This window comes from Ananas comosus, linkage group 15 (genome assembly GCF_001540865.1).
Source record: "Ananas comosus cultivar F153 linkage group 15, ASM154086v1, whole genome shotgun sequence".
Classification (NCBI taxonomy): Eukaryota; Viridiplantae; Streptophyta; class Magnoliopsida; order Poales; family Bromeliaceae; genus Ananas; species Ananas comosus.
The window spans coordinates 6,963,842-6,991,622 of NC_033635.1; the positions used below are offsets into that span (position 1 = coordinate 6,963,842).

The window sequence follows — 27,781 nt, forward strand, 5'->3', positions numbered from 1 at the left end:
AATTTAATTTAATAAGTGCTATTCCATTTTAGATATTTATATTTTAAATTAGTTTTGAAAAAAATAAAAAAATATTTAAATTGAATAGTACTAAATTAATATTTTCAAATTAATATACAAATATACTTAGTTTGTAAATTAATTTATTTTAATACTTAATTTATTAAATCATATTTGATTATTATATTCAAGGGCAAATTTGTCATTTTATTTAATTTTTATCTTTCCAACACCTTATTTCAACATAAACATCCAAACACTATCAAGAATATTCTCTAGGAACAAACAAACAACATCCAAACGTAATTTACAATTTGTTCTAGCTTATACCGGAATATCCCCTGTTCTCGGGAACAACAAAAGTTGTTCTCCAAATTTAGTTCTTTAGCCAAACGCAGCCTTAGAGAATATCTTCAGACCTCATAACATGTCAAGCATATCATCAATCCTAGGAATAGGAAACCGATACTTGATGGTAATTTTGTTAACTGCTCGACTGTCAACACATTCGCCACGTTCCGTCCTTTTTGGTGTAAGGAGGGCAGGCATCGCGACAAGGCTCATACTTTCTTTAATGTAACCTTTTTGCAGAAGTTTAAAAACCTGCCTGTGTAACTCTTCATGTTTTGTGGGACTCATCCTGTAATAGGCTAAGTGTAGAAGACTAGCACAAAGTACAAAATCAATGCAGTGTTGGATGTCTCTTATAGATGGAAGGCCATCATGGAGTTCCTCAGGCATGACATCAGAAAATTCATTCAACAATGGTTGAACAGCTTGAGAAACTCTAGTGTTCTTCAATATTTCTTTTGCCAAAAGAATATATACCACTGGAGACTTTGCTAGATCTTTCGAGAATTGGTTTTTGTTCAAAACCATAATTTTCTATTCATTATTGGAGGGTTGCTTTTGGGACTCACTCGATTTAGACTTTAGTTCGGGTAAGTAATTTATGGGAACCAATCTAACTTTCTTAATTGTCTTTTGTGACAATGTAAGTGTTCTCCCTACCATCATGTATAGTACTACGATCAAACTGGCAAGGTCTACCCCACAATAAGTGACTCACATCCATAGGAATAACATCACACCAGAGTACCAGACTTTATATGTTATTCCAACTGAAAATTCAACAAAACATCTTTCGGTTATAGGAAACTCATCCTTATCCTTAAACCAAGCTATTTTGTAAGGTTGAACAAGTTTTTCAGTTTTCGGTTTAAGTTTATCAACCATTTCTCTAGAAACAAAGTTTTCAGTACTTTCACTATCAATGACCAAAGAGCAAAACTTGCCTCCCACGCTACAGATGGTTCTGAAAAGGCTACGACGCTTCTAATCATCTTGGGTAGACTTAGAGGCTGATAGGACTCGATGGATCATACTATTTAGTCTGAAAAGGCTACGACGCTTCTAATTGGTTTCGATTAGATTTATGTAAGAAATCTGAACCCTATGTAATTTAACCCGATTTTATTTATTCTAGTAAATATAATACAAAAACAACCATACTATTTAGTCTAATTTAATCTAATCTACTATATTGTAGTATATTTATATCCTCCGCCTCTTATGTGACAAAAGGGTCATCGTAACGCCAAATGGTCTCCAAAGCTAAATGCTAGACCTACATTTCCTTGATGGTGAAATGAGTAAGTTGGGTACCATTTTTCAACTGAAGCAAATGTATACTTTGTTAACATAACTACTGCTTTCTAATAGAAATGTTTCTCTGTATTGTTCATCTATGTAGTAACTGTTACATCCTCAGGCTGCAGTCAACATCTTTCAAAAAACGTTTCTAACTGTCAATGTGCTTGATGTAAATGTTGAAGAAGTATATCCCTGTTTTCAATTTGCCAAGTCATTACGATAATCATGGTACTAATCATGTATAGGGTTCACTAAACAAGTTCCATGAGAAATATACTTTAAATAAGAGAGTAAGAAAAGTATATCAACCAACATCCTAGTTCTAGGGTAAAATAATTATCTTCATCTTTTTTAGACGCTTAGATTGCCAATTCTCCTACATTTTACGGAGATGATTTAAACAAGAATAATTTAATCTTCATTTTAACAATTTATATCTTAGCATGCACGTGCAATTCATAGATGACATGAAATTTTTATTTTCTTTTGCACCAATATATTCTAATTGTTTATTACATAACTAATGCCAAATCTTTCACACTTTATTGAAGTAACTACATACTAATTTCCAAAAAAAAAAAAAAAGCCGTTTGAGTCATGCCATCAACATGGAGGTCGTATCATGCCAATACCTTGTCGACATGGTACGGCTTGATGGACAGAGTCTGTGCCAATGGACACTTAAATCCTTAGTGGATACTCTTTCTACCAAATCAATACCATGTTGGCAAAGCAATATAGTGCGGCACTCAAAACACAATGAACCATTTCCTGTGTTCACATGTACGTAGGGAAAGGGATTTCTAGTTTTCTACACATAAAGAGATTTTGAAGGCGGGCCAAGGATTTATATGGACATTGAGCATTTCTCAACACAATCAATTATCACCATGTTTTTAACATCGTGAGTGATTCACCATTTTCAGCAGATATTCAATACCTCCCTTTCAGTGCCAACATAGTTTGGATGTGGTAAAAGACTAAAAGCGAGTTCCACAAGCAGTTTTTATGTGGGATTATTTTATGAAAGAACAATAAACTACATACGAGCACCATATATCTGACTTGATATGGTATCTTTTAAGTTATAACTAAATAATAGAAGAGAAAATTGACTACTTAAGTACAAAAATAGAAATACATGGTGAAATTCAATTGTGCATAAAACAAATATTATTGCTAAAATCAAGTGCTAAATTCATTTAAAAACCATAAATCAACTTACTGAAAACAAAGAATCTAGGATAGAAGGTAAACCTTGAGTTCATATTTTCTCAATGTCTTAATGACAAATCTTTCATCCTGTGAAAGATAGAATATGCTCCCACTTTTCCCTGGAGAAGAAAGCTCCTTTAAACCATCACCCCCACATATGGACATCATGTAATCTGCAGCATCAATCTTAAACATTTCCCGAAGGTTCCTGAAAATATAGTTTGATAGAAAGATCAATTAGATGAAGATATTGTCAAATGTCACTTGATCCAGAAACTTGTAGTGAAGAGTTGGGTGCCATCGCAGTATATCAAGTTACTTCTACCGTCCAACAGGTAGAGATCAGCTGTATAAGCAGAGTAGAAATCCCTTGCAATAGTTGTAGAATCTTATTGCAATTGTCCATTTTCAGAAAGCTGGCATATCATTGATCAATAGATGAAAAATAGCATAAAATGTATGGATAGACCATGTACTATCCTGCTATTGCAATTTAGTCCTTGGAACTTTTTATTCAGACACTTCAGCACTGCACTTTCTCATATACTCCTGGCCATTAATGCCTTTGTGCTATGAAACGACCTTTTATGGGTACACAGAAACCAAAGAAGTCATTTTATAAAAGGAGAATTCATTGGAAAAAAGAAAAAGCTAAATTACATAAAACCCTCCCGTCAAAACCCAATTTTTTACTTTCCCCCCCTGTCATTTAAAGACCTACACTTTGCCCCCTTATAAAATAAAAAACGTTCACTGGGGGGTACAGTGTGAAATGTGATGACAAAATGACCATTTTAACCCTCACTATTTTCGTCTCCTCCTCATCTTGCTCATTCACTGCCTTGATCGGCCGCGATTCCTCTCCATTTTTTTTTCCACCTACTCCCCTTCCCCTCCTGCACTCTCGTCACCTCTCCATTTTGGCGACAGTAGGGAGGAAATCGAGATGAGCGTGGATGGAAAGGTGGGCAAAGGCAACGAAGGCGAAGGTGAGGCGGCGGAGGAGGGCGAGAGGGTGTTTATGGGCGCAGACGGAGACGTGGGCGAGGGAGAGGCAGTGAAGAAGGGCGAGGTGGCGAGGCGGATGACGACAAAGCACAGTAGAGGGCGGAGGGTATTTTTGGCATAAAAAATATTTTATAACGGAGCCCTAACAGATCACTAACGGTAGGAGGTGAAGTGAACATTTTTCATTTTACAAGGAGGCAAAGTGTAGGTTTTTAAATAATAGGGAGGGAAAGTGAAAAATGGGGTTTTGACAGGGAGGTTTTCTGTAATTTAGCCAAAAGAAAATGATATTTTTAATGTTTATAGATGAATTAGAATATTTTAAAACACTCAGCGAATAGTGTTTAAATACAGGAACTAAGTCGCAATATTGGGATAGTATAGGAACTATCTAAACATTTTATGCCAACGAATATAACATATTAAAACATACCTAAAGACCATAGGGCAGTAGTCCTTCCAAAAGAAACTGATAGAGTTATGTGAAGGTGTATATTGCGAACCATCCTTAGGGAAATACATTCTTATTCTTGCTCGAGGACCAAAATCAGAAGAACGAACCTCGCGCACAGGGACAGGTGTAATTTTTCCAACTGTATACCTGAACAATCACATCAATTACATAGTTACTCTAATCATGTAATTGCACAAAGCTAATAGCACAACATAATATTTACATTCATACAGAGACCATTGAGCAGGAAATATAACTACACTATGAAAACTCAATAACTAACAGATATGTTCATCATTGAGATTCTCATCATCTAAAGGGTTGTTTGATTGGTAGCATTTCAATGTACATTGCGAGTGCAACTACAAACAAGAACAAAAGATTTGTTTGTTTTCTTGTAGTTGCGACTGCAAATTGTAAAACGGACCTACAAACATCCAACTACAGCATTTCGACCAATACCCAATCAGATATAGTTGAAAACGTAGAAATCGGAGAGAGAAATTTTACAATCCAAACAAGAGTAATCTTACATTACCACTCACCTGTTAAATAACCAAAAAAACAAAGACCAATTTCTATCATTAGATAGTAATCTCACCATCTCACATAAAATAACCAAATTTATAAATGCAGCTTTGAATTACAGGTAACCAATCAAAGAAAATATGTAGATGCATAACTCTCAACCACATACCGCCAAAGGGCCTAGATGCAAATATAACTACTGCATCTCCAACTACATGCATCAATAATTACACTGTATCCAAAATATCAAGCCATATTTCAACTCAGAGTAAGACTACAATTAAGGCTTGTATATAAAAACACAAAACAGTCAAACTATAACTTCAGAATTTTTATTTCTCCTTTTTCTTCTGAAGAACCTAGTAAACACATGCCAAGAATAGAAGAGCATAAGTAATCCCACTGAACCAGTCCTTGCCATAAATAATTATTTATAGCAAAATTTCCATTAACTTAATGCAATTTAGTTACTCATTCAGATTTTTATTTCATTAACCAAAATCTGAATTAGGGGGGAAAAAACATGAGGATTCAACCAAGATACTGTGGCATAGGGTCGTGCCGGAAACTTGCCGGCACGGTACGGTACAATGCGTGCCGGGTCGTGCCGATGCGTGCCGATCATAAAAAATTCATGTGTGCCAACACATAATAGCATGAAATATTTATTTTCATTAGCAACAAAATATTCTAATTGTTCATTATGTATTTTTTATCAAATCTTTTGAACTTTATTGAGAAAATTACTTACTAATTTAAAGAATAGAAAGTATTGAGCTATGTCGTTGGCATGGGACTGTCTCATGCCGATATCTTATTGGCATGATATGGTACGATAGATAGGGCCCATGCCGATTGGCACTTAAATCCTTGGATTCAACCTTAACCTGTCAAATTTTGACTAACCAAAACCTGAATTGAAAACCAGCCCTTACGGTTTTATTTGAAGAAAAGAAAAGCCCTACATCCTAATCATAATAAGATTTAATCCATGCAAACCCAATACTTGCACACTCAAATCAACTAGAATAAAGGGTATTTGGCCCTACTTCTGAAAAGTGATTCTGAGCCCTTTTGGGCTCAGTAGAGTGTTTGGTAACAAGTGCTCAAAAATCTGATTCTGCTTTTTACAATCAGAAAAATGATTTTGAAGGCCCCAAAATTAGAAACAAAAAAAAAATGCTTCTTAAAATCTTATTCTGATTTTGTACTCAATTCAATTTTTATTTTAATTTTATATTCAAACTTTGAATTTAAATTTAATTCTAATTTTTAAATTTTAAATTCATATTTGAATTTTTAAATTTCAACTTTTGTATAATTTCAGTTTTAAGTTTTAAATCTCAAATCTCAAATTTTAAATATCAAATATCAAATCTCAAATCTCAAATTTTAAATTTCAAAAATTTCAAATTTCAAATTTCAAATTTAAGATAAAATTTAAAATTTGACATTTTAGATTTTAAAATTTAAATATAAAAATTTAAAATTTTAAAATTTAAAATTACAAGTTTTAATATTCAAGTTATAAATTTCAAATTTCAAAATTAAAATTTTAAATTTTTAAAATTCAAATTCTAAATTTTTAAAATTCAAATTTTAACATTCAAATTTGAAAATTTATATTTAAAATTTAAATTTTAAAATTTGATTTTTTTTTAAATTTGATTTAAAAAGTCAAATTTTAAATTTTAAATTTTCCAATTTTAAATTTATTTTTTAAATTAAAATATCAAATTTTAAATTAATTTACAAATTTTAAATTTTAATTTTAATTTTAAATTATTTAAAATAAAATTTAGTTAAAATATTAATATATGTAAACAACAAAAAAATTTTGCCAAACAGCTTTACAAAATCACTTCAGAAAAATCACTTTTATCTAAACTCAGCCAAACGCTTTACAGCTCTTAACCAAAATCAATTCTCCAAACCAAAATCAATTCTGCAGAAATCACTTTTCAAGAATCTAGGCTCAACGGGCCCTAAAATCATAATAGGACTCAAATCCATCAATAGCCCAAAGACTCAATTAATTACTAGTAAAGACACCGGCACATTGCAGTGGTTCATTTCCATACAAATAAATAAAGCTAAAAAAATAAGAAACAAAAAAAAGAGTCAAAGAACAAAAAAGAATACAAATAAAAAAAAAAAATTGAAGAAGAAGTAGCAGCAGTTGTAGTAAAGTATAAGAATAAAAATATAATGAGGATAAAAAAAATAAGAGAAAATTTATAAGAATAATAAATTATATTTATAACAGCAGTGAAAGTTGAGGATTTAAAATGTCATATCCCTCGTAGTTCAAGCCAAAAATTGCAACTAATTAAAGTATGAGCTCTAAATTGTCATGTGCCTCATAGTTTAAGCTAAGAAAATATAATCCATTAAAATTCGAGGACTAAAGTGTTACGCGTCTTATAGTTTGAGGACCAAAAGTGTAATTTACCCTTTTTATATTTTAATTTTATTTCAGATGAATTCAGAGTTTATCATCGATTAGTTTTGTTCAATCAGTAATTTTATTCGAGGAAAGAATACGTTAAACTATCTAATAAATTTTAAAATGCCTAATCGTTAAAATTAAAAGTCGACCAATTATATTTTGAATATTCCAAAATATTTTAAATGTGAGATTGATCACTTATCAAATTATAAATATCGCATTAAAGTTTGATATTAAGATCAAAATAAAATCGTATTAAATTTTTCTGAAATACAAACCATTTTGAATCAGCTATACGACCTTTTAAAATTTTTTTTTTTACTATCCAACTTTTTTATATATTAGATTTGAGTCAGTCCACAATACTTTGACTTCAAAATTTGAATGCATCATTTAGCTTTACTGATTTATACTTCATGTAATTTTTGCAACTAAATTTATTAAAATAACTAATTAATTTAAACTTCATCAATCTCTCTTTTACTTTTTGTTGTACAATCTATATCTAATTGATTAATATTATAAAACTAAAATTTATATTTAATACACACAATCTTAACTATTTAAAAGTCATGTATAAATAATTATATATTTTAAATTTTTATAATGAGAGAGAAAAATTAGATTACATTAAAAAAATGAGCCCATTTCAGTCTCAATCAGTGGAGAGAAAAAAATTAAATAAAAAACTTTTTAAAAAAAAAGAACTTGGCCACCCGTACCCCCACCCCCCTCAGGTGGGCCCTACACCAACCCCCAACCCCAGCCCTCCCGCTTCCCCTCCCTGCGACCTGGATCCCAACTCCGGATTCATATATTTATATGGATATGATTAAGCCCAAATTAATTAATAATCTTGTAGACTCTCAATTTGCACCATTGACGACCTCCCTTGATGCCAAAGGAGAGAATTTTGAATCCTTACACCGATATGAATGATCCCCTTAAACCCACTCTCCTCAAACTATCCAATGAAACTGGTTTAGAATAAAACATATCAAAGCCCTATGCATACAAAAATCAACACATCTGTTGCATGTATCTTTGAGCAGTTTATATCTTACTGCTGCTATGAATATGCACAAAAGCACGCAGCATATGCATAACAGTTAGGAGGGCATGGTGTATCGCGGACTTTATGAACCCAATGCGGATTTCAAACATTTGTTATTATCTAGGTGGCCAGAAACTCAATCTACAAGTCATGAAATTCATGCAGAAAGTAAATTTTCCTAACTAAAAATCATAAAAAATAAACTATATATAATTGGGATAATCAAAATATCAATAAAGAAAGAATTCATAATCTCATAAATCATCAAAAACCCTTAAACATATACTGCTTCACTCTATTCCGTTTTTCTCTCTTTCTACTTGTGACATCATTTCCCTCTCTTGTATTCTAACACAGAAAGAGTGCAAACCAGTACCTTCTATGATGAAACACCTATATACCCAAATTCAAAATCTGGGTTCAAAGTACTTGCGATACTACCAGCCATATTAGCAAACAAAGTGAACTAAGAATCGCACTATTACCTGTCATTATCCTAAACTCATATGTCTCCAACACTCATGGCATGACAATTAGACTGAATAATGAATATCCATCAACGACGGATGCTTTCTACTTTTCTAGACCACACTGTTGCTAACTTGCTATTAACCATCATTAAATCATAGATATACATTTTAACTACTGCAAGAAGCTGCACGCACTAAATCACAAAAAGTAAATTCTTCTAATCTATTTCTTGTAGCTGTTAATATCATGGCTGCTATTATCAGCAATTTCAATGAATAATTTCTTGGCTCTCATCAACAATTTGTAATTTATATTCTCTGACATGTTACATGGGATTGCTCCTAGGAATACACAAAATATTTTGTCAAGAAGGTTACTCAAATTGGTCATTTCGTTATTTCAAATTGATAGCTACATAGAATATTTACTTCCAATAGGAAAACAAAATAAGTGATCGAGGAGGAATAGTTATAATTGAAAAACTTCACCATACATTGTGGCATAAGAAGTCCCATAGCAACAACACAGAAAACAAATAGAGAGCAATACACCATTCAAAGCAATATTAAAGACAAAAGGTAAAATAAAGTGCTTCATGATACTAGGACAATTTAGCCAACTCTGATATAAAAACTGAAAATATACCTGATTCCTAGTTGCAAGTTTAGCATGAGATAGTAGCTCTTGTGACCTTTGTAAATTGTTTCACCTGGGCTTCTTACTCGTTTCTTTCGGAGTTTATGTTGCCACATACTTCTCGTTGATGCCTTTGAATCATAGTGCCTTCTTCTTTCCTTTATCAAGACACCTTGAACATATTCTCTTTCATAGACAAAAAATTGGTCATCTTGAAATTCATTTGAACCATCACATGAACTGGACGTGTAGTTACTCTCCTGTGACAAAGTACTTCGAGAATTATCGTCAAGGTCTGAAACCCCCTCAACTGAGACAGTTGTATTTGATATCCGCCCACGCCCTCGAAGAAACCTCCCTATATTCCACCTACCCAAGATGTTTCTTTCTGAAATCAATGTATTCTGCTTAATCTCTCCAGAATTCATTAATGACGCAAGAAGAGGACTCTGAGAGCTATTATCATATGCAGAATATTCAGAGAACTTGTGGTACTGAGGAAGTTTGGTCCCAACAGGAGAGAAAGTTCCTTGGCCATCCTTTAGCCCCTTACTCCATGTCCCAAAGTAATATGACCCATCAGCATACTTCAAACAACCTGCGCCATGTATTAATCCATCTAACCAAGACCCCTCAAACAAATCACCATTTGCCCACTTCATAATTCCTCTCCCACTCATTTTACCAGCCTTCCAGCTTCCAACATAAGTGTTCCCATTGATCCATGTATACTTACCAACCCCTTCTTGCAATCCTTCTTTCCAAAAGCCATCATAAATATCTGAATTAGAATATGTTTTTATTCCCATCCCATGTTGCATACTCATCCTCCAAGAGCCTTTATAACTTGAACCATCAATCCTACAGAAAGTGCCCGACCCATGAAGGAAGCCCCCGCTGAAATCACCTTCATATGTAGCTCCTGATGACCAACGAACCTGTCCGTGGCCAGTCATTTGGCTTTTGTCCCACTTACCAATGTAAATTGTCCCATCAGACCACATATATTTTCCTTCTCCGTGAGGAATCAATCCATCAAAGTCTCCAATATAGACGTCTCCATTGGAGAGGACTTCTCTGCTCCAGGCAATCAAATCAATCACTACCCTAATTAAGAGAAGAGTTTGGAGACAAATATACAAAAGAGAAGAAGCATGTAGGGAAAAAAAATGTAGAAGTTCACCTTACACTACCCTCATAGCTCATCTCTCATACCAGCCTTTTTAATTTATTCTCTGACTTCCTTTTGTAACTTTAAAGGGAAAAGAAGAGAAGAAACTCTTTGGTCACAGAGAACAAACGCAGAACTGCAAGCTTCAACAATACAAAACATAAGAATCATGAGCGATGTAAATATAAAGAGATAGGCAAATATCAAACTATAATCTTACCAAATCTTAATCCATTTGCATTTTTTTCATAAAACTATGAATTTCATTATCCATGACCATGTAGATTGGTTTTTTTTGTTGTCTAAAAGTGAAACATAGGAAAGTGGTATTGTAAGAACAAGAGCTTCAAAAAGTAGGTACATCAAATCAAGACGAAAAACCAATGAAGGAACAAAAGGAGCCAACATTAGTCTTACATAATTAGATAATATTTATTAGTTATGACTTCCCCGTGCGAAGTTCCCACAACGAAATTTGAAACAAGATAAACAAAGAACCAAAATGTACTAAACGTTATAACAATTTCACATATAGCATCAAGCTACTTAACTAGTCATTGCATGGGGTGGCCGATATGTTTCATGAAAGCTCTTCTACAAATTCTATAGCCTTTTAAGCTGTCCTGATGAGAATAACCATTTCACCTTGTCAGTTTTCAATTCAATTGATGCTTCATTCAAGGATTTAAGCGTCATGCCACAGGGTCGTGCCGGAAACTTGTCGGGACGGTACGGCACGGTGCGTGCCAGGTTGTACCTATGCGTGTCGGTCACAAAAAATACATATGTGCCGACCATAATGGTATGAAATATTTATTTTCTTTAGCAACAAATATTCTAACTGTTTATTATGTATCTTTATCAAATCTTTTGAATTTTATTGAGAAATATTACATACTAATTTAAAGAATAAAGCGTTTTGAGTTGTACCATCGGCATGGGGCCTGTATCGTGCCGATATCTTGTTGACACGATACGGCATAGTGGACACGGCCCGTGCCGATGGGCACTTAAATCCTTGGCTTCATTCCATTCATTAAGAAAAAAAGAAAAAGGTATTACTTAAGCAACTGCACTAAGGTAGGTAAGATACCGCTTGTTAATTTCGATACCCTGAAATTAACTTACATTGATTAGCATACCATAGTCTGCATCAATGAAGACAAAAGAGATCTAGCCCTATGTCCCAAAACGCAAATACTCACTATTAATCTAAACTTCAATTATTTTAGCTTGCTTCAATCTAATTTTTGAAATTGATACATAGGTTCCTGAATTTGTGATTAAAGATGTACGGGGTGTTTGGCCAAGCTTTTTAAAAGTGATTCTAAGCCCAAAAGTGATTTTGATTTTTGGGCTCAATAGAGCGTTTGGCAATGGAAATTTTAAAATCTGATACTGCTTCTCAAAATCAGAAAACTGATTTTTCAACCTCCAGAAGCAGAAGCAAAAAAAAGCTGCTTCTCAAAACTGATTCCCGCAAAAGCAGTTTTCTGATTTAAAAAATTTTATAAAAATACCGAAACTACTCCTAAACAAACAATATAATTCTACTCTAACCTTTTATTCAATTACTACTTCCAACAACCCTCCTCTCTCTCCCATTTACCATAGCCAATCTCTCTCTCCAACAGAAAAAAAAATTTCCACTTTCCACTCTTCTCTCCTCCATCTCCCTCCCTTCTTCCTCTCCGGCGACACCTTTCTCTCCGGCGAAACCTTTCTCTCCGGCGAATCTTTTCTTACCGGCGAACCTTCTCTCCGGCGAACCTCCAAAGAAGATACTTTATTCTCTCTTTTTTTTTACAGCTTTCTCTCTCTCCCTCTCTATCTTCCCTCATCACTCGCAGGTCCGACTGGATCAGCGCCGGCAGGATCCATATTTGTCGGATCCAGCAAGATCTACGATCGTATGGATCACTATTTGCCGGATTCAACCCCAGATCCGGCAAGTAAAATATCTTTTTTTTCTAAGCATAAAAGTTTCAGTTATATGCAACAAATCCGATGTGGGTCCGGCTAGCCGGGGCTGGATCCGGCAAAGACGGATCCCGCCGGATCCAAGCCGACGGGATCTGTCCTTGTTAGATCCGGGATCCGCACTGGATCCACGTCAGCAAATCCAGCAAAGACGCCTTGCCGGATCCAGCCGAATCCGCGCTGGTTACATCAAGGATGGATCTATTTAGTTTTTATCTCCTCATGGAAGCCATGAGCACAAAATACCACTAGCCTGAGTTCAATTTATCTTTTCAATTACTTTCATAAAAATCAAGTTGCAAGAAGACCAAGCATTGTTGTAACCTTTTTTGATGTTTAAACTTAGCATGTGTGTTTGATTGTTTGATTAGTTTGTAGTGTGAAATTTTTTAAAATTTTATTCAATTTGTAGTATTGTGTAGTTTGTATGCAATGTTTCGATTATTTGTTTAGCATGTGTGTTGCTTGTATTTTTTAACACATAATTTGTTTACTAGAAAGTTGAAAGATGAATCCATCACAAGGAAAACCATCTACCCAGAAAGAAAGAAAAATTAAAGCTACGTGGGATGCACAATTGCTCAAAATTTTTTGCGAAATATGTGTTGAAGAGGTTAATGTCGAGAACGGACCTAATACTCATTTTAATAGAACTGGATGGCAAAGAAGAAGAAGAAGATCATCTTCTTCCCTCTCTCCTTCAAGCTAGAGCAAGCTTGGAGCTTGGTTTAGAGGTAAACCTCAAACCCATCCATGGTAGATTTCTTGAGATTGGGTTTTATTGCTTAGAAATGGTTTGAATGGAACCTATGGAAGCTAGGGTGATGGTTCGGGCTCGCAATTGAAGCTCGCACCACGGATTTCCTCACCGTTGCTAACCTAGGGCACGGAATCGGGATTTTTGGAAATCTAGGGTTTTGATCTATTTTAATAGGTCGTAAACCAAATTGCTAGGTCACGGAACGCGTCGGCGAAGACGGTTCGTCGATACGACGAGCGGGTGCGAAGATATCGCCGAATCAAGTGTTTAAAGGTTCGGATCGACCCGAGAAGTCGAGGCGTCGACCAAGGACTACGAAGTTGAGTTTTCTACTAGCGCGGCATCACCAAGAGGTGGGTGGTGATCATCCCGAAGCAATCGGGCTCCCTTTTATGTCTTAGTATTTTGAGGCCTTGCATCCTGTGTTCACATGCATTGTAGGATAATTGTGCATTGCCTTTCCTTATGCTTGCCTAGCTGATATCATATTATGCATTAGTTGCTGGATATAGGGGATTGATGAGGATTGGGTTGAGACTTGTAATCTTATAGTGTAGTGGTGAAAGAATGATGCAATAGTTGAAATCAAAGAACGAGTGGCATCTAGCTGTTAATTAAACAAGAACGAGTGGCACATGTGAGTTGTAGCGTATATGAAACCAATTGACTATGGTGGCAGTAACCCTAGTGAACAGGATACCCTTGAGGTGGGAGAATTGGATCATACTCATTGTCTGTTCACGACTTGTGGTGGTCGCTCCACACAAGTCGTGCGCTTCGGAGTCAGTCGCGAGGGATGGCCTATTTGGGGTCCCGTGGGATAGAGATGGCCTATTTGGGGTCCCGAGGGATGGCCTATGTGGAGTCCCGCAGACGGTCTCGGATTCGAAGTATCGAGATGGCTATGTGAGTAGTAGGTGGATCCTTGAATGAACCACGAGATTAATGAATAAGTAAACAGCCTTACTTCTTGGACATATGAAGAGCTAGTTGAGTATCCATTTCATTGCGCATGCATCTTCATATATATGATTCGGGCACGGTAGCGTAGCTTGCTATTCTGTTATTACAGCTTTCCATATCTATCTATCTGTTTATCTACTTGTGCCCACTTGGACCTAGTGGGGAGACCGGCGGAGTCGGCGGCCGAACCCACTGGAAACTATGGAAGATAGTTCTCACCCCACTCTTTTCAGGTTCGAGCTCAGGTGTCCCCGGCGAGCGCGAGGATCGTGGTAAGGGCTTAGCGCCCTAGTTGCATTAGCTGTCCACCCATTTTGCATTAGCTCTACCCTGTATTTATGTTTGAGAGTAGATGTTGTATAGGGTAAGGTTTGAGAGTGCTTGTACACATGTTTTGGATGAATGTAAAAGATGGAATTAAATGTATTAAGTTGAATGAATGTAATAGATAGAACTTTCTCTCTTTATTTACTTGTATGTCTCATACTTGTATCTTGCTCTTGTTTTGGTTGGCACTGGTGGTGCTACTCGTGATCGTGTATTCATGAATTGATTCCTGGGTAAATTCTTATACATGATCAGTTGGTTAGCCTTGGGCGGACATGGGAGATCCTGTCCGTTCGGCGTCTGTTCGACGCGCCCGGACCGGACCAAATTGGTAGCGGTCTCGGGGCGTGACACCAAGCCTAATATGCCGCATTACAAGGGAGCATGCAAGAATAGTAAAAGTAACTACTAGACACCCTATCATGCACAATACTACACAAGGACTATGATCAACATTAAGATACTTAGACATAGGAAGAAGCCCAGTTGCTTCGGGATGGACACCCCCCACCTCTTGGGTAATGTCGCGATGCTAGGTACTCGATCTCGCGATCCTTGATCGCCGCTTTTGCTCTTCAGGTCAACACGAAGCCCCGAACACTTGTTTCGGCTATATCTTCGCACCCGCTCGACGAATGCTCAATCCGTCGCTTCCTACGCGTTTAGACACCTAGCAATTAGGTTAATACATGATCAATTTAGATCAAAACCTTCCTTTTCCAAAAACCTCAATTTTGGAGCTCTAGGTTTGCCCAATGCAAAAATCCCCTTCTAGCTTCAAGGTTCAAGCATAAAGCTTTTCTTTGGCATCAAAAAGATCCAATGAAACCAATTCTAGAAGATAAAAACCCATCTAGAAGGATCTACCATGAAAGCTCTCATGAGCTTACCTCTATAGCAAGCTCCAAGGGTGGAGAGGAAGAAGAAGATCCTACTAATCCTTTCCTTGGTCTTAATCTCCACCAAAATCTCCTCCTTCTTCGCCTTCTAGAGAGAAAGAAAAAGAGTTTAAAGAGAGAGAGGGAGCTAGGGTTTGTGTTTGGGAGAGAAATAAAGGAGAGAGAGCTCATTCCTCTCTATATCCCTCAACTCACGTAACAATTGCTAATAAACCCCTCCACTTTGCCTCTCTTGGCATGCCCAAACTGGGCATTTTTCGTGCTCGGGGACTGGTCTGTCCCTATAGGGACCGGTCCCCGTAAGCACCTCTCGCGGATAGAAGCTATCTGCTAATTTCCACGCGCACGGGGACCGATCTGTCCACCAAAGACCGGTCCCCGAGAGCAAATATCGCACGCAGAGACTTCTCTGCCGCAACCAAGCTTACGGGAACCGTCCCTCACACCAGGGACCGGTCCCCGAGAGCAAAACCTGCAACTTAGCAGATTTTCACAATCTTGCTCTCCGAGGTCCGTTGCAATGCACTTTTCGCATTTTTAACTTCTTCGGCTTCTCCGAAGCACATCCACTCGACAATCAGTCGATTCTGAACGAAGTCCAACTCTCGGATTTTGAGAATTCACTTCCTTACAACTTTAATGTCAAAGGCAGGAAGCAAATTGAATTTCAGCAGCCCATACCATCCACAAACTGACGGGCAGACGAAAATAGTAAATCGATCTTTGGGTAATCTCTAAGATGTTTAGCTGGAGAAACACCAACACAATGGGATTTAATTTTACCTCAAGTTGAATTTGCTTATAACAGTTCCATAAACGGAACCATTGGAAAATCTTCTTTTGAAGCTTTATATGGCCGTCCTATTGCCCACTTTCTTGACCGAGCACCAATACCTTACCCTGGTAGAGTTAGTGTAGATGCCGACTATTACCTAAAACAGATTCAAAAGGTGCAACAACAGGTTCATCAGAGGTTGCGGGATCCACTGTCAAGTACAAGGAGTCAGCGAATAAACATCGCCGAGGTATGACATTTAATGAAGGAGATAATGTCTTGATCTATTTTAGGAAAGAAAGGTTCCCAGCTGGAGGCTATAGCAAGTTGAACAGGAAAAAGTACGGACCATTCAAAATTCTGAAGAAGTTAGGGGAAAATGCTTATCTAATTGATCTACCTCCGGAAGTATCGACGTCCCCGATCTTCAATGTTAGCGAGCTGTACGAGTATCATGGAGAGGCTACCTCTACTGTCAATATTGATGGCTTGACATCTCACTCCGACATTGAAACTCCAGTAGATGGTGTGGAGGATATTCTGGATGTGCGCGAGTCTGCGACGCGACGTGGTACTCATTACCGATACTTGGTGCGTTGGCGTGGACGACCATTGTCCAATAGTAGTTGGATTTCTGAGGCAGAGTTGTGCCAACTTCGAGAGGACTTATACCAGAGCTATCAGGATGCCATCTCGACGGAGTCGAGATTTCCCCAACTCGAGGGGAACTAATGCAACAAATAAACCTCATTTTATTTTTGAATGCAATTTTCTTTTATTTTGTAGGTTCGTGTTTGATTCGGACTTAAATCATTTAGTTTTAGTTGATTTGGCTAATCCAAACACTTTTCTCCAATAAATAAGGAAACAATCCCAAAAAAGACCTTTGGAATTCCCCAAAATAAGACCTTTGAAGTTCCCAAAATTGCTTCGTTTTCTATGCATGACTCTTAGGTGACCGTATTATGTTGAAAACGAAAAGACAATAATTTATTATAGAAGGGCACTCAACACTATAAATACATGGTTCTTGAAGCCTTAAGGAAGATATATTTGGATGAATAGAAAATTCTACTCTCACTCTTTATCCTTGGTGTTCTACTTCCTGGTGAGATCATCGACGCTTCTTCCTCGTGACAAAATCGGCTTCTACTTCTACCCCTCCTCTTCTTCCGAGTCACTACCTCATCTTCTTCTTCCCCGTTGCCGAAGTTCTACCCGTGGTGTACCGCCCTCTCGTCGATCGTGGATCCCCCGCAATCGTGTGAACGGTGCACTTTTTGTATCTCTCATCTCCTGATACCCTATTATCCCCTTTTAATCTAGCCTTCCACCATTACCAACAATATTTGCCAAACAACGAAACCTAAAGTATTAAGTCCGATAAAGCCGAATTTACCTTTTGGAACTATTATATGTATTTTCAGTTGGTTGTTATTATCTCATATATTGAAGGTTTATCATCATCTTAGTATTACTTCAATTCGATTTTAATTTTTGTCTTGCTGAAATTTTTGCTTCCTTGCTTAAAGTTCATCGGAATTGATAAATTGAACCTAGTTTTATCTTTAAACAAAAGCAAACTTGAAAATTCAATTTTGGCAACCTCTCGGTTTGCATCAGCATGTGTAGTCATAGTGAACATGATACAAAAGGGTGTACAAATTTAGTAGTTGCCAGATAGACACTTTCGAGAGCTTAGTACCAGTAGCATAACATTATCTATACCTTGTGAATTACACTGTACGGTGAAAACTTGAGATTACTGGACATGGGCCAGTATAACTTGTAAACTTGTATTGCCATGTGGCAAGTGACACGTAAGAAAATGTGAAAGTGCCAACGGGCATGTAAACTATGAAAAAGACAACGAAATGTGATATGGAAGTGCCAAAGTGCAATTAAACAGTGTGAGTTATGAAAAGGTAATGTGAGTTGTCTTATTTCTCATTGCATTTGACTCCATGGTCCCAAGCCGTTTTCGATGATGGAGTTTCTGAATCGACGATCAGCTCCGTTAGACTTGATCTAGCATATTTAAACTATTTAGAAAATAAATTTTGCGATTTTTCGGTATCATTTACCTACCGATCGAAAGGGTTCAAAATCAACAATTTTTAATGGTTGATGTATAGCGTTTATAAGTTTAACAGTGTAGAAGTATTCAAATTAGATGAAATTTTGATAGAAAATTCTTTACACTATTGACAGCAAGATCAATTTCTCTGATCGAAAATTTTAATGCTATATCACCACTTTTTGTGAGATTTTTATTTTCGGCATTGATTTTGAACCCTTTGGATCGCTAGGTAAATGATATCGAAAAATCGCAAAATTTATTTTCTAGATACTTACAAATACGCTAGATAAGTCTAACGAAACCGATCGCCAATTTAGAAGCTCCATCATCGAAAATGGCTTAAGAGCACTGAGGCCTTCATGCTCCTAATAGCATACAAGACCTACTCATATATATAAATTTATTATATATATATATATATATATAGTATATATATATATATATATATATATATATTATATATATAATTTGGGCTGGAATACTATAAATAGCATTTGGGCTCTTTTGCTATCGGTTTTAACTCTTAGATGAAAAATTGTAGGGTTATGATGATAGTGGTCCCTAGGGTTTAGTGGTGGTCCACCTAGGGTTTAGTGGTGGTCCCCCTAGGGTTGAGTGGATGGTTGGTTAAATAGTATGATCTAAAGAGTGAAATTGATTACGGCTAAAATTGATAGCAAAAGTGTAAGGTACCGAACTTCTGTTGTAAGGTACCGAACTTCTAAAATTATTGCAGTTACGGTGGATGTAGTATGCTGGGATTTTTAATATAAAAATAATATAAATAAAAATAGTGTGAGATACTATTTTTATTGGATTTAGGGTGTAAAGTATAAGTTGGAAATGACATGTGCTGAAATCGGAGCGAAAACAGAAGATTTAGAATTTTCTGTGGAGACGGGCAGATAAATTAGCGAAAATGCAGTGTCAGAAAATTCTGAAAACTGGAGGATAAGCCAGAATTATTTTTATAGGCTAGATTTAAAGTTTCATATCATTCTGATACTCAAAAGGTGAAAATAAATCGATAGTGATCTGATAAAGATTACAAGTTCGGTACAGCTTTCGGTGACAACGGGGTCGAAACTGAAGATTAAAATTTCTTTCGTTAAGTTAAGCAAAACCAACATAACTGTCAAATTTGAACTTAAACGGATATTCAGAGGGCTCCGGCGAAAAGATATTAGATTTCGTACTACCTGAAGGAATAGTGTATGCTACTATTGGGATGTTGACTATAAGTAGAAGCTTCTAGTCTTCTTCTTCTTCACAGCCACCACCACCCCACAACACCACAGCTTCATGGTGGTGGTGAAGAGAAATCCTCACTTTCTCTCTCTAAATAACTCTCTCATCTCTCTAGATCTTTCGCCCAAATTCACGGCGTTGGCGGAGAACGAGCTTGCGAACGCGTTGGGAGCGACGGATCGAGCTTTCGTGCGCCCGTTGGAGCGGCGTGCTTCCGTCTCGGCGTTCACATTTTGGTAAACTTTTGGGATTTTTGACTTAATCCTTAACCTTAGGTGTTCTAGTAGCCTCTAATGAGCATTCGTAGCATGTTGCTCCATTTAATTTGGATTATTTGGAGGTAATTGCATGTTAGGGCTCAAAAATAGGATTTTGCAATATGTGAGGGTTTGATCTAAATTGATCATGTATAAACCTAATTGCTAGGTTTTCTGACGCGTCGGCGAAGTCGGTTTGGCGATACGACGAGGCTGCGTGAAGATATTAAAGAACGAAGCCATTAAGGTACAGATTGCCGCAGCTCGTGGCGAAAGCTTCCAAAAATCACGAAATCGGAACCCTAGCCTCATGATAGCGATAAAAGGTGGGGGGTGTCCATCCGAAGAAATCGGGCTTCCTTCTATGTCCGAGTTAGATTTTTGGTCATATTGCACATATGGTTCTTATGCATTATAGGATGTATGTATAGTTGCATTTCTATTTCCTTGCATGCATGTCTAGTTGTGTAGCATTATGGACTTGACACTTAAATCTAGAATGCATGAGGATTAGGGTTTGTGACATGAGATCCTATAGTGATAAGAAAATAGTGAACTCGGACTTGATGATGAAAACTAGTGACATGCGAACTAGTGTATAGAAAACACTATGACTTGGACGAGTGGCATGTAAACAATGTTAGTTAACAACATGACGAGTGGCATTGGAATTTAGTGTAATAAAAACACTTGTGGCATTGAGCATTAGGGAATAGGTGAGTTTCCCTAGTCATGGCATATTGCATGAGAATTAGCGTACTTGAGACACTATGGCATCAAACATAGGGATAGTTCAATTCCCTAGTGTAAGTTGATTAGTGTGGTTGAGACACTTGACATGGACCTAGGGATAGGTGGATTTTCGAGTATTTGTTAACCTAGTTGACAGGGTATCCTCAGTTGGCGAGGATTGGATCATACTCACATAGTCTGTTTTGAGCTTGTGGTGGTCGCTCCACACAAGCAGTGCACTCCGGAGTTGTCACACGAGCTGGGTAGCTCACGAGCTGGGTAGCTCACGAGCGGGGTAGCTCACCGGGTGGGATACGAGCGGGGTAACTCCTCACCCATTGGACTGGGAAGTGAGTTCGGGCGAATGGCGGGGTAGCCCTTCCCCTATGAGGATTGAGCGGGGTAGCTCATTACTTATGAGAATTGAGCGGGGTAGCTCATTACCTATGAGATTAGAGCGGGGTAGCTCTTCATCTATGACCTTTGAGATATGAGACGGGTGAGAAAAGAGCGGGGTAGCTCCTCACCTATGAGATTTGAGATATCAGTCAGGGCGAAAAGCGGGGTAGCTCTTCACCTCTTCACCTACTAGATTGTGGTGTGAGTACCTATGAGATTTGAGATCTTAAGCGGGGTAGCCTAGTGGATTGGGTAATGATATGAATAGCATAAGTGGATTGCATAACTATGTTGTATTTGTATTCATTACATTGTTGAACATATTATCATGATAGTAGGCTTATTGCTAGACAATATTTCATGAATTGCTTGCATTTGATGGCACAATAGATCATAGTTGCAATTCAATATCTATCTATCTCTCTATCTATCTATTTGTGCCAGCTTAGGCCTAGTGGGAAGATCGGCGGAGTCGGCGGCCGAACCCACTGGGAACTATATTTATATAGTTCTCACCCCGTGTGGTTTTGGGGTACAGGTACACATGTGAGCGGACCGGCAGGTGATCGCGGTAAGGGCATAGCGCCCTAGCTAGCTAGTAGAGCTTTCCTATTGTACTAGAGCACCCTCGTGTGCATGGTTATAGATGACATGATGTATTTTGGATAGCTAGCATTATATATATGTGAGATGATTATGTATTCATTTTGGGTGATGATGAAAATGTAAATGTAATCAAAGATGTAAAAGTGGAATGTGATGTAATAGCTAGATGTATCTCTCTTTTTGCACTTGTATGTATACTTGTGTTACTTGCTCTTGTTGTATTGCACTCTTTGTGCTTCCCTCCTCGTTGGATCGTGTATGTATTGAATTATCCCTGGGCAAATTCTTTGTACATGATCCTGTGTTGAGCCTTGGGCGGACAGGGGAGGTGCTGTCCATTCGGCGTCCGTCCGGCGCGCTCGAACCGGACCAAGTTGGTAGCGGTCTCGGGGCGGGGCGTGACAAAAAGGGCCCAAATACTATTAATAGTATTCCAGTTCAACTCTCTCTCTCTTGCCCCCCAACAAATTTGAGTTTTAGTTGCGATTATTTTAAAATTTCCGGCAATTATAATTGTCACCAAATAGTTTCATGGCAATTATGACAATTGCCACTATTGGTAGGGTCCGTAAAAATTATTGTGGCATTTGTTCCAGCTGTTGATAAAAGTCTAAATAAATACGGCTAAATACTACACAATAGCAACTATTATAAATGCCACTATAATTAATTATAACGGCCACAAAAAGCATCTAAATGATTGCTAAATAAAACTTATAGCGGCAATTATAATTAATATTAAAATAGTTGAACCGCAACTAAATACTCAAATGAATTAAAATATTAAAAAATAGTAATAACCAAAGAGCATTAATAATTTGTACAACTAATAGTCTTTACTCTCAAATTACAATCTCAATATTCAAATTAAATTTTGGGCATGAGTTCTAATAATAAAATACTTGTTCAAAATTTAGCTTTGAACTCGATTCCACAACTAACTCAAACTACTAGACTTTATATTTAATCATCTCCACTACAAGAGAAATTATACAATACCATATATTAATTTTCGAGTTTCTGCGATTCAGGTGAAAGAAAAAAAAGAAAATTGTCTATGTTCAGCAAAAGCCAAATTAGAAAATATGCCAAAGCAAAATAGCAGGTGCTGATGTGAAAATGACTTGTTGTAGAAAAGGAGGAGAAATTACCATCAAAAGCATCATTGGAAGTTGCTGTTTGAGTGCTGCAATCGATCCAAAATTGAAGCCTCTCTTCGGCAATATCCTCCTCCACACCGTGATTTTTGGCTCTTCTCCAGAAATATATCAGCCATGCCTAAAGAAGATTAGATAAAGTTAGCAAAATTGTGCAACAGGAACATAGTCCCCGAAATCTTTGATCTGAAAAAAAAAGTGGCTGCTTGACAATACCATATATTGCACTTTCACGAAGCAAAAGACAAATCAAAGCTGTACAAGAAAGATAAAAGGCAGCCTTGAGGTAGTCTTCCCTAAATTTAGAGCTCCAAAATGTTAGCAGTTCGGTCTGTATACTTTGCTTTGCGAAAATATTAATAATGGAAAATAAAATACCTTTTTGTTTTTCTTTTACCATTTTGGTTAGTGGCAATATTCATGCTAAGAGTATCCATATCATGATGGAATGAGACTAGTTGTTACTAAAAGAATCAGAGAGTAACCAAAACCAACAATCATGATTCCTTTATCTGAATATGATATATTGTCCTAACCTAAGAATGAAATTTTAGATGGTCTTTCATGTATAAAAGAACAATAAGGAAATAGTATTCTAACAAAATGGAGAAGTTAGGGGTAAAATGGATGGGATCTATGCTGAAATGGTCATTGAAGAAAGAAAGATGTTAAGCTACTCCCAAAATTGTTCATTAGTTACATACAGTTAACATCATAGCGCATAGCAAGCTTAGAGCGCTTTCACCAAATTTACAAAACCAATCCTTCTAATTCCAGTCTAACAAACTTAAGCTAGAAGCAACTAACTACAACGGTATGTTTACAAAACCATAGTGACGAGGTGAAATGCATAAAAAGAAGTAGAATTGAAAGTCCCTCACAAAACATGAAAACAATGCATGTTTTGGAAAGAAAATCTTGGCTTGAAAACTACAAAGGGAAATTGTTCCAAAGCTTGAAAATAGCAAATATGATTAAGTCATAAGAGTCAGAATAAAAGAGTGAGAACACCAATTTAGAGTGCAAGGTACAATTAAAAGAAATTGCACAAATAAGACTCTGATTCTCTAGCATATATGAAGGTGTTCAATTAAATGTACATTAATTGTGTAAATATCTAGTATGTCCATTAGCATCATATTTATGTTTATGTCTTAAATAACTGGCAACTAGTGCACAAAATGAATTAACAAAAATATTAAGTTCATAGTTCATGTGAATGAGAACTAAGAACTGAAATTAATCAGTCGAACACAATCGAATATACGGAAAAACCATATAGATAAATACAAAAATATAAACTTAGCAACCGAACATCAGTAAAATACAGGCAAATACATCAGACTTCATTGTTCTTTTTTTTTGTCTTTTTTAATCTTTTTTTTTTCCTTCTCTATTTTTGAAGCTCATATTTTGTTTTCTGTTGATATGAACATGGGAACTACTGTATACTTCAAATTTAATAGGCAAAAGCAAACTACTTACAGTAAATGAACAATGCGTCTTCTGATGTAAGCTTGGAGCAGCTTCCTAGATCCAGGACTTCTTCAGGAACCTAGACCACAAGAACCAAGTAAGGTGCTCCATTGGAAATTTAGAAAACAAAGTAAAATAAAGACATGGCACACAATAAGTTATAACTACAATAGGTAGTGATGAGAATTACTTACGAGACTTGTTTGTATCTGCTATAGTGCTACTACAAACTAGGGGTGTCAACGAGCCGAACACGAGCTGGCTCATGAACAACAAGTTTAAAAAAATTATGAGGAATACGTATAGAAAATAAATTTATAAGATCTTACCTATTTGACTTTAATCTAATAGTTGAAACTTTACATATAAATGACTTCTATATATTTGAGTTGGCCTTTATATTTAGGTTAAGCTAAAAATCAATTATTTATATATATAAATATAAAATATATGTATTCGAGCTGTTATCGAGCCGAACACGAGTGAACTGACCCCAGCTTGTGTTCGGCTCATTTATTAAACGAGCTGAAAAATTCAGCTCGTGTTTGGCTCATTTATTAAATGAGCAATTCGATCTCGAGCTCATTTCGAGCCGAACACGAGCTAGCTCGGGAACAACGAGCTAGATTGCCACCCCTACTACAAACATCATTAACCTTTAGCAAAAAGCAACTAGTATGTGTGAATGGCTAAAAAGTGCATATATATCTTTCAGTGGAGAATAACAACAAGAACGTAACTACAAACATCACGGTAAAATATTTATTCATTTTCTGTGATTCCTAGAAGAATGGGACTCCCCAAGTCAAAGTTATCACTTCGCTCTCCAAAACTTTTGGCTAATGAGCTGCTTGAGCACAAGCTGCAAAACTTGCATATATTTCCAATTCACAAAATTCAACTCAAGTGGTCTTAGCTTCCATGCCCTTTTCATGGCTTTTGCATTTAGAGTTTAAGTTGCCTTCTTATCTTAAGCATTTTCTTTTTTGTAACACACAAAGTTCCTCGGAGCTCTCTAGTGCCAAACATTCCAAAGAACTCATTATGACATCATGTTTTAGCAACAATAAATTATTTCGTAGGTTGTAAAATGACTTATAAATTACTTTATCTAGACAATAAGAATTAAAACAACACAACCGAGCTTGACTATGCTAGATAAACAGGACAAAGAATCTCCAAGTAATCAAGCGAACTTAATCACATCACTTCACTTCCATGTTCCGTTGCAGAAAGCTTGCCCTTAACACGCCAAAGTCATAGATGATTAGTTATGCATACCAACTAGTATAGAAAAAGCTTCATTTGCACAGAGAATAAAGCACTTTCTTCTATTGTCGGCTTCGCCGAAAAAGAATGCAATCCACATATATATCATATAGCGTGAGTAATCTTGCAACAAAAGATCGCAAAAAAGGGAGATCGTTTCTCCAATCAATTTATCAGGACGAGCCCAGAAAACGCCATTAGAGACCACCGTTTGAGGAATCGGCTTCCTCAAAAAAGGATTATCTGCTGACCTACCGCCATAATTCTAAATCGAGCTTTTTGGTACCTGTTGGAGTGGAGTATATCCTTGGCGAGGGCGATGATAGGCTCGATGACGCTGAGGATCTCGGCTTCCTTATCCTTCCACCGGCGAAACCCGGGCTTGTCAGCCCAGGCCCTGGAGAGGGAGGGGGGAGCGGGGAGCGGGGAGCGGGAAGCGGGGCCCTTGGCGCCGAGAGGAGCGCCTACCCCACCGTTGGCGTGTGGCGGCGGCGGAGGGAGGTCGTCGGCGGTGGAGAGCACCGAAAGGTGACGGCGCGCCTCCACGAGCACGGCTGCACCGGCGGCGGCGCGGGGGAGCGCGCCCTCCGAAGGAGGAGGCCAAGGGCGATGCCGGCGGCGGCGGATATCCTCAAAGCACGTGTTGCCGAGAAGGTCGGGGAGAAGTGAGGGCGATTTGGGGATGAGATCGGAGCTCGCAAAGGATGCGGAGGAAAAGGAAGGAGGGGATGAGTAGAGGTGAAAGAGAGGGGGAGTGCTCAAGCTCGGACTCACGGAGAGGGTCGGGTGGTCCTGGGATCGGGGGAGGGGAGAGAGATAGGGGTGTAACGTGGGACTTGCTGGTTGTCATGGCCCACATTAGTCGGGCAGAAACGGGTCACAGGGTGGCCGGGCCCGGCCAGTCGTCAAATCCGGGTCGGGCCATACTATGCCAGAGCTAATCAGTTCCCAGCCCAGCACGGCCCTTCGGCCTGGAAGTCACAGGCCGTCCCATGCCGAGCCGGGCCGTGCTCCGGGCCGGTCCTTTATTTGTTTTAATTTTTAAAAAAAACATAAAATTTAAAAATAATAATAATAAATTATTTTTATTTAAATTAGTATTTTGATTAAAAAAATTAAAATTTTTTATTTTAAATATTGTTTATTAATTGTGATTTATCTGGTATATTATAAGTATTTGCTTTTGTATTATCATTTAACCGTTTATAATTTATTATTATTCTAGTTTTTTCTCTTACTATCTCAGAATGTTTCATTACTATAAAAGCAGCAAACCTATGTTTTGAGTTTTACCATTTTATTACTTCTAAATTTAATAGTTCGTTTATATGCATCTTAAATTATTCTTTTTCCTCGTTAGAGACTTCTAGCGAGGCTGTCTTAATTATGTATTCAGGATTAATAGTATCTACTTTACAATATAACTTATTTTTATCCCAGTACTTAACAGGATTTTGTCTAATTTCTCTAGTATCTTATCTATATCTGCTTGATCTCTAATAAATCCTATATTTAATAGCATTTTTTTCCAATTCATATAGTCTGGTTCGTAATCAAATGCTAAATAATTTTGTTCTAAAAGTTTTTCATAATTATAATTAAAATCAAAATCATCTAATTCTATTAAATCTAATTCGTTTTCAACTTCTTGTTTCTCAATTATTTTATCGTAATCTATTAGTCCATTAGTTTGTAAGTTTTGGCAACATACTTTCCCCTGTGTACAATTATCACAACATTTTTTTCTTTTAGGTTCTGATTCTGTTCTAGTTTTTATATGGTTAATATGTACTGGAGTTTGAGTAATCTTTTTATAAAAGTGAACAGTCCTTATTTAGACTTAAATCTCCTAATTGATTTAGGATAAAGTTTAATCATAAAACAAAATCAGTGTTGATATTTAGTAGTCTTAACCATATTTTTGGCAAGGCATTGTGGTATCCCTGGTGTTCACCAGTTGAGACTTGCCGACAGCTCTGGAGAGTGTCGAGACAAGTCCGAGTCGCGTTGGTATGAAATACACGCAAAACGGACTCAGCAGGGACGCGAGAGTAGGACTTGGCATTGGAATCTGCAAACAGCAGATTTTCTGCTTGTTGTACCGGTACAACCATTAAGGCGTACCGGTACACTTTCTGTACCGGTACAACATTGGGGGTGTACCGGTACACTTCGACAGATTTTGCGCAGCTGCTCTCGGGTTGCCATTTGTAC

General features: G+C 37.1%; 1 protein-coding gene across 9 annotated transcripts in view; it reads right to left on the minus strand.

Annotated features, from left to right (window-relative positions):
- LOC109721232 (phosphatidylinositol 4-phosphate 5-kinase 1-like) overlaps positions 1–26,367 on the minus strand; it is an 89,289-nt gene extending 62,922 nt beyond the window's left edge. For 3 of the 9 annotated variants that reach the window (XR_002219176.1, XR_002219175.1, XR_002219177.1), the window contains exons 1-7: positions 25,854–26,367; positions 24,308–24,377; positions 22,817–22,943; positions 10,652–10,782; positions 9,478–10,575; positions 4,310–4,477; positions 2,911–3,076 (exon numbers count right to left, since the gene is read on the minus strand). Coding sequence is in view for 6 of the 9 variants with exons in the window: in XM_020248708.1 (XP_020104297.1) it covers positions 2,911–3,076; positions 4,310–4,477; positions 9,478–10,575; positions 10,652–10,674 (1,455 nt within the window). In the remaining 3 variants the exon portion in view is untranslated. The remainder of the gene's footprint in view (positions 1–2,910; positions 3,077–4,309; positions 4,478–9,477; positions 10,576–10,651; positions 10,783–22,816; positions 22,944–24,307; positions 24,378–25,853) is intronic. The other 6 variants (XM_020248711.1, XM_020248712.1, XM_020248708.1 and 3 more) reach the window with 5 other exon arrangements.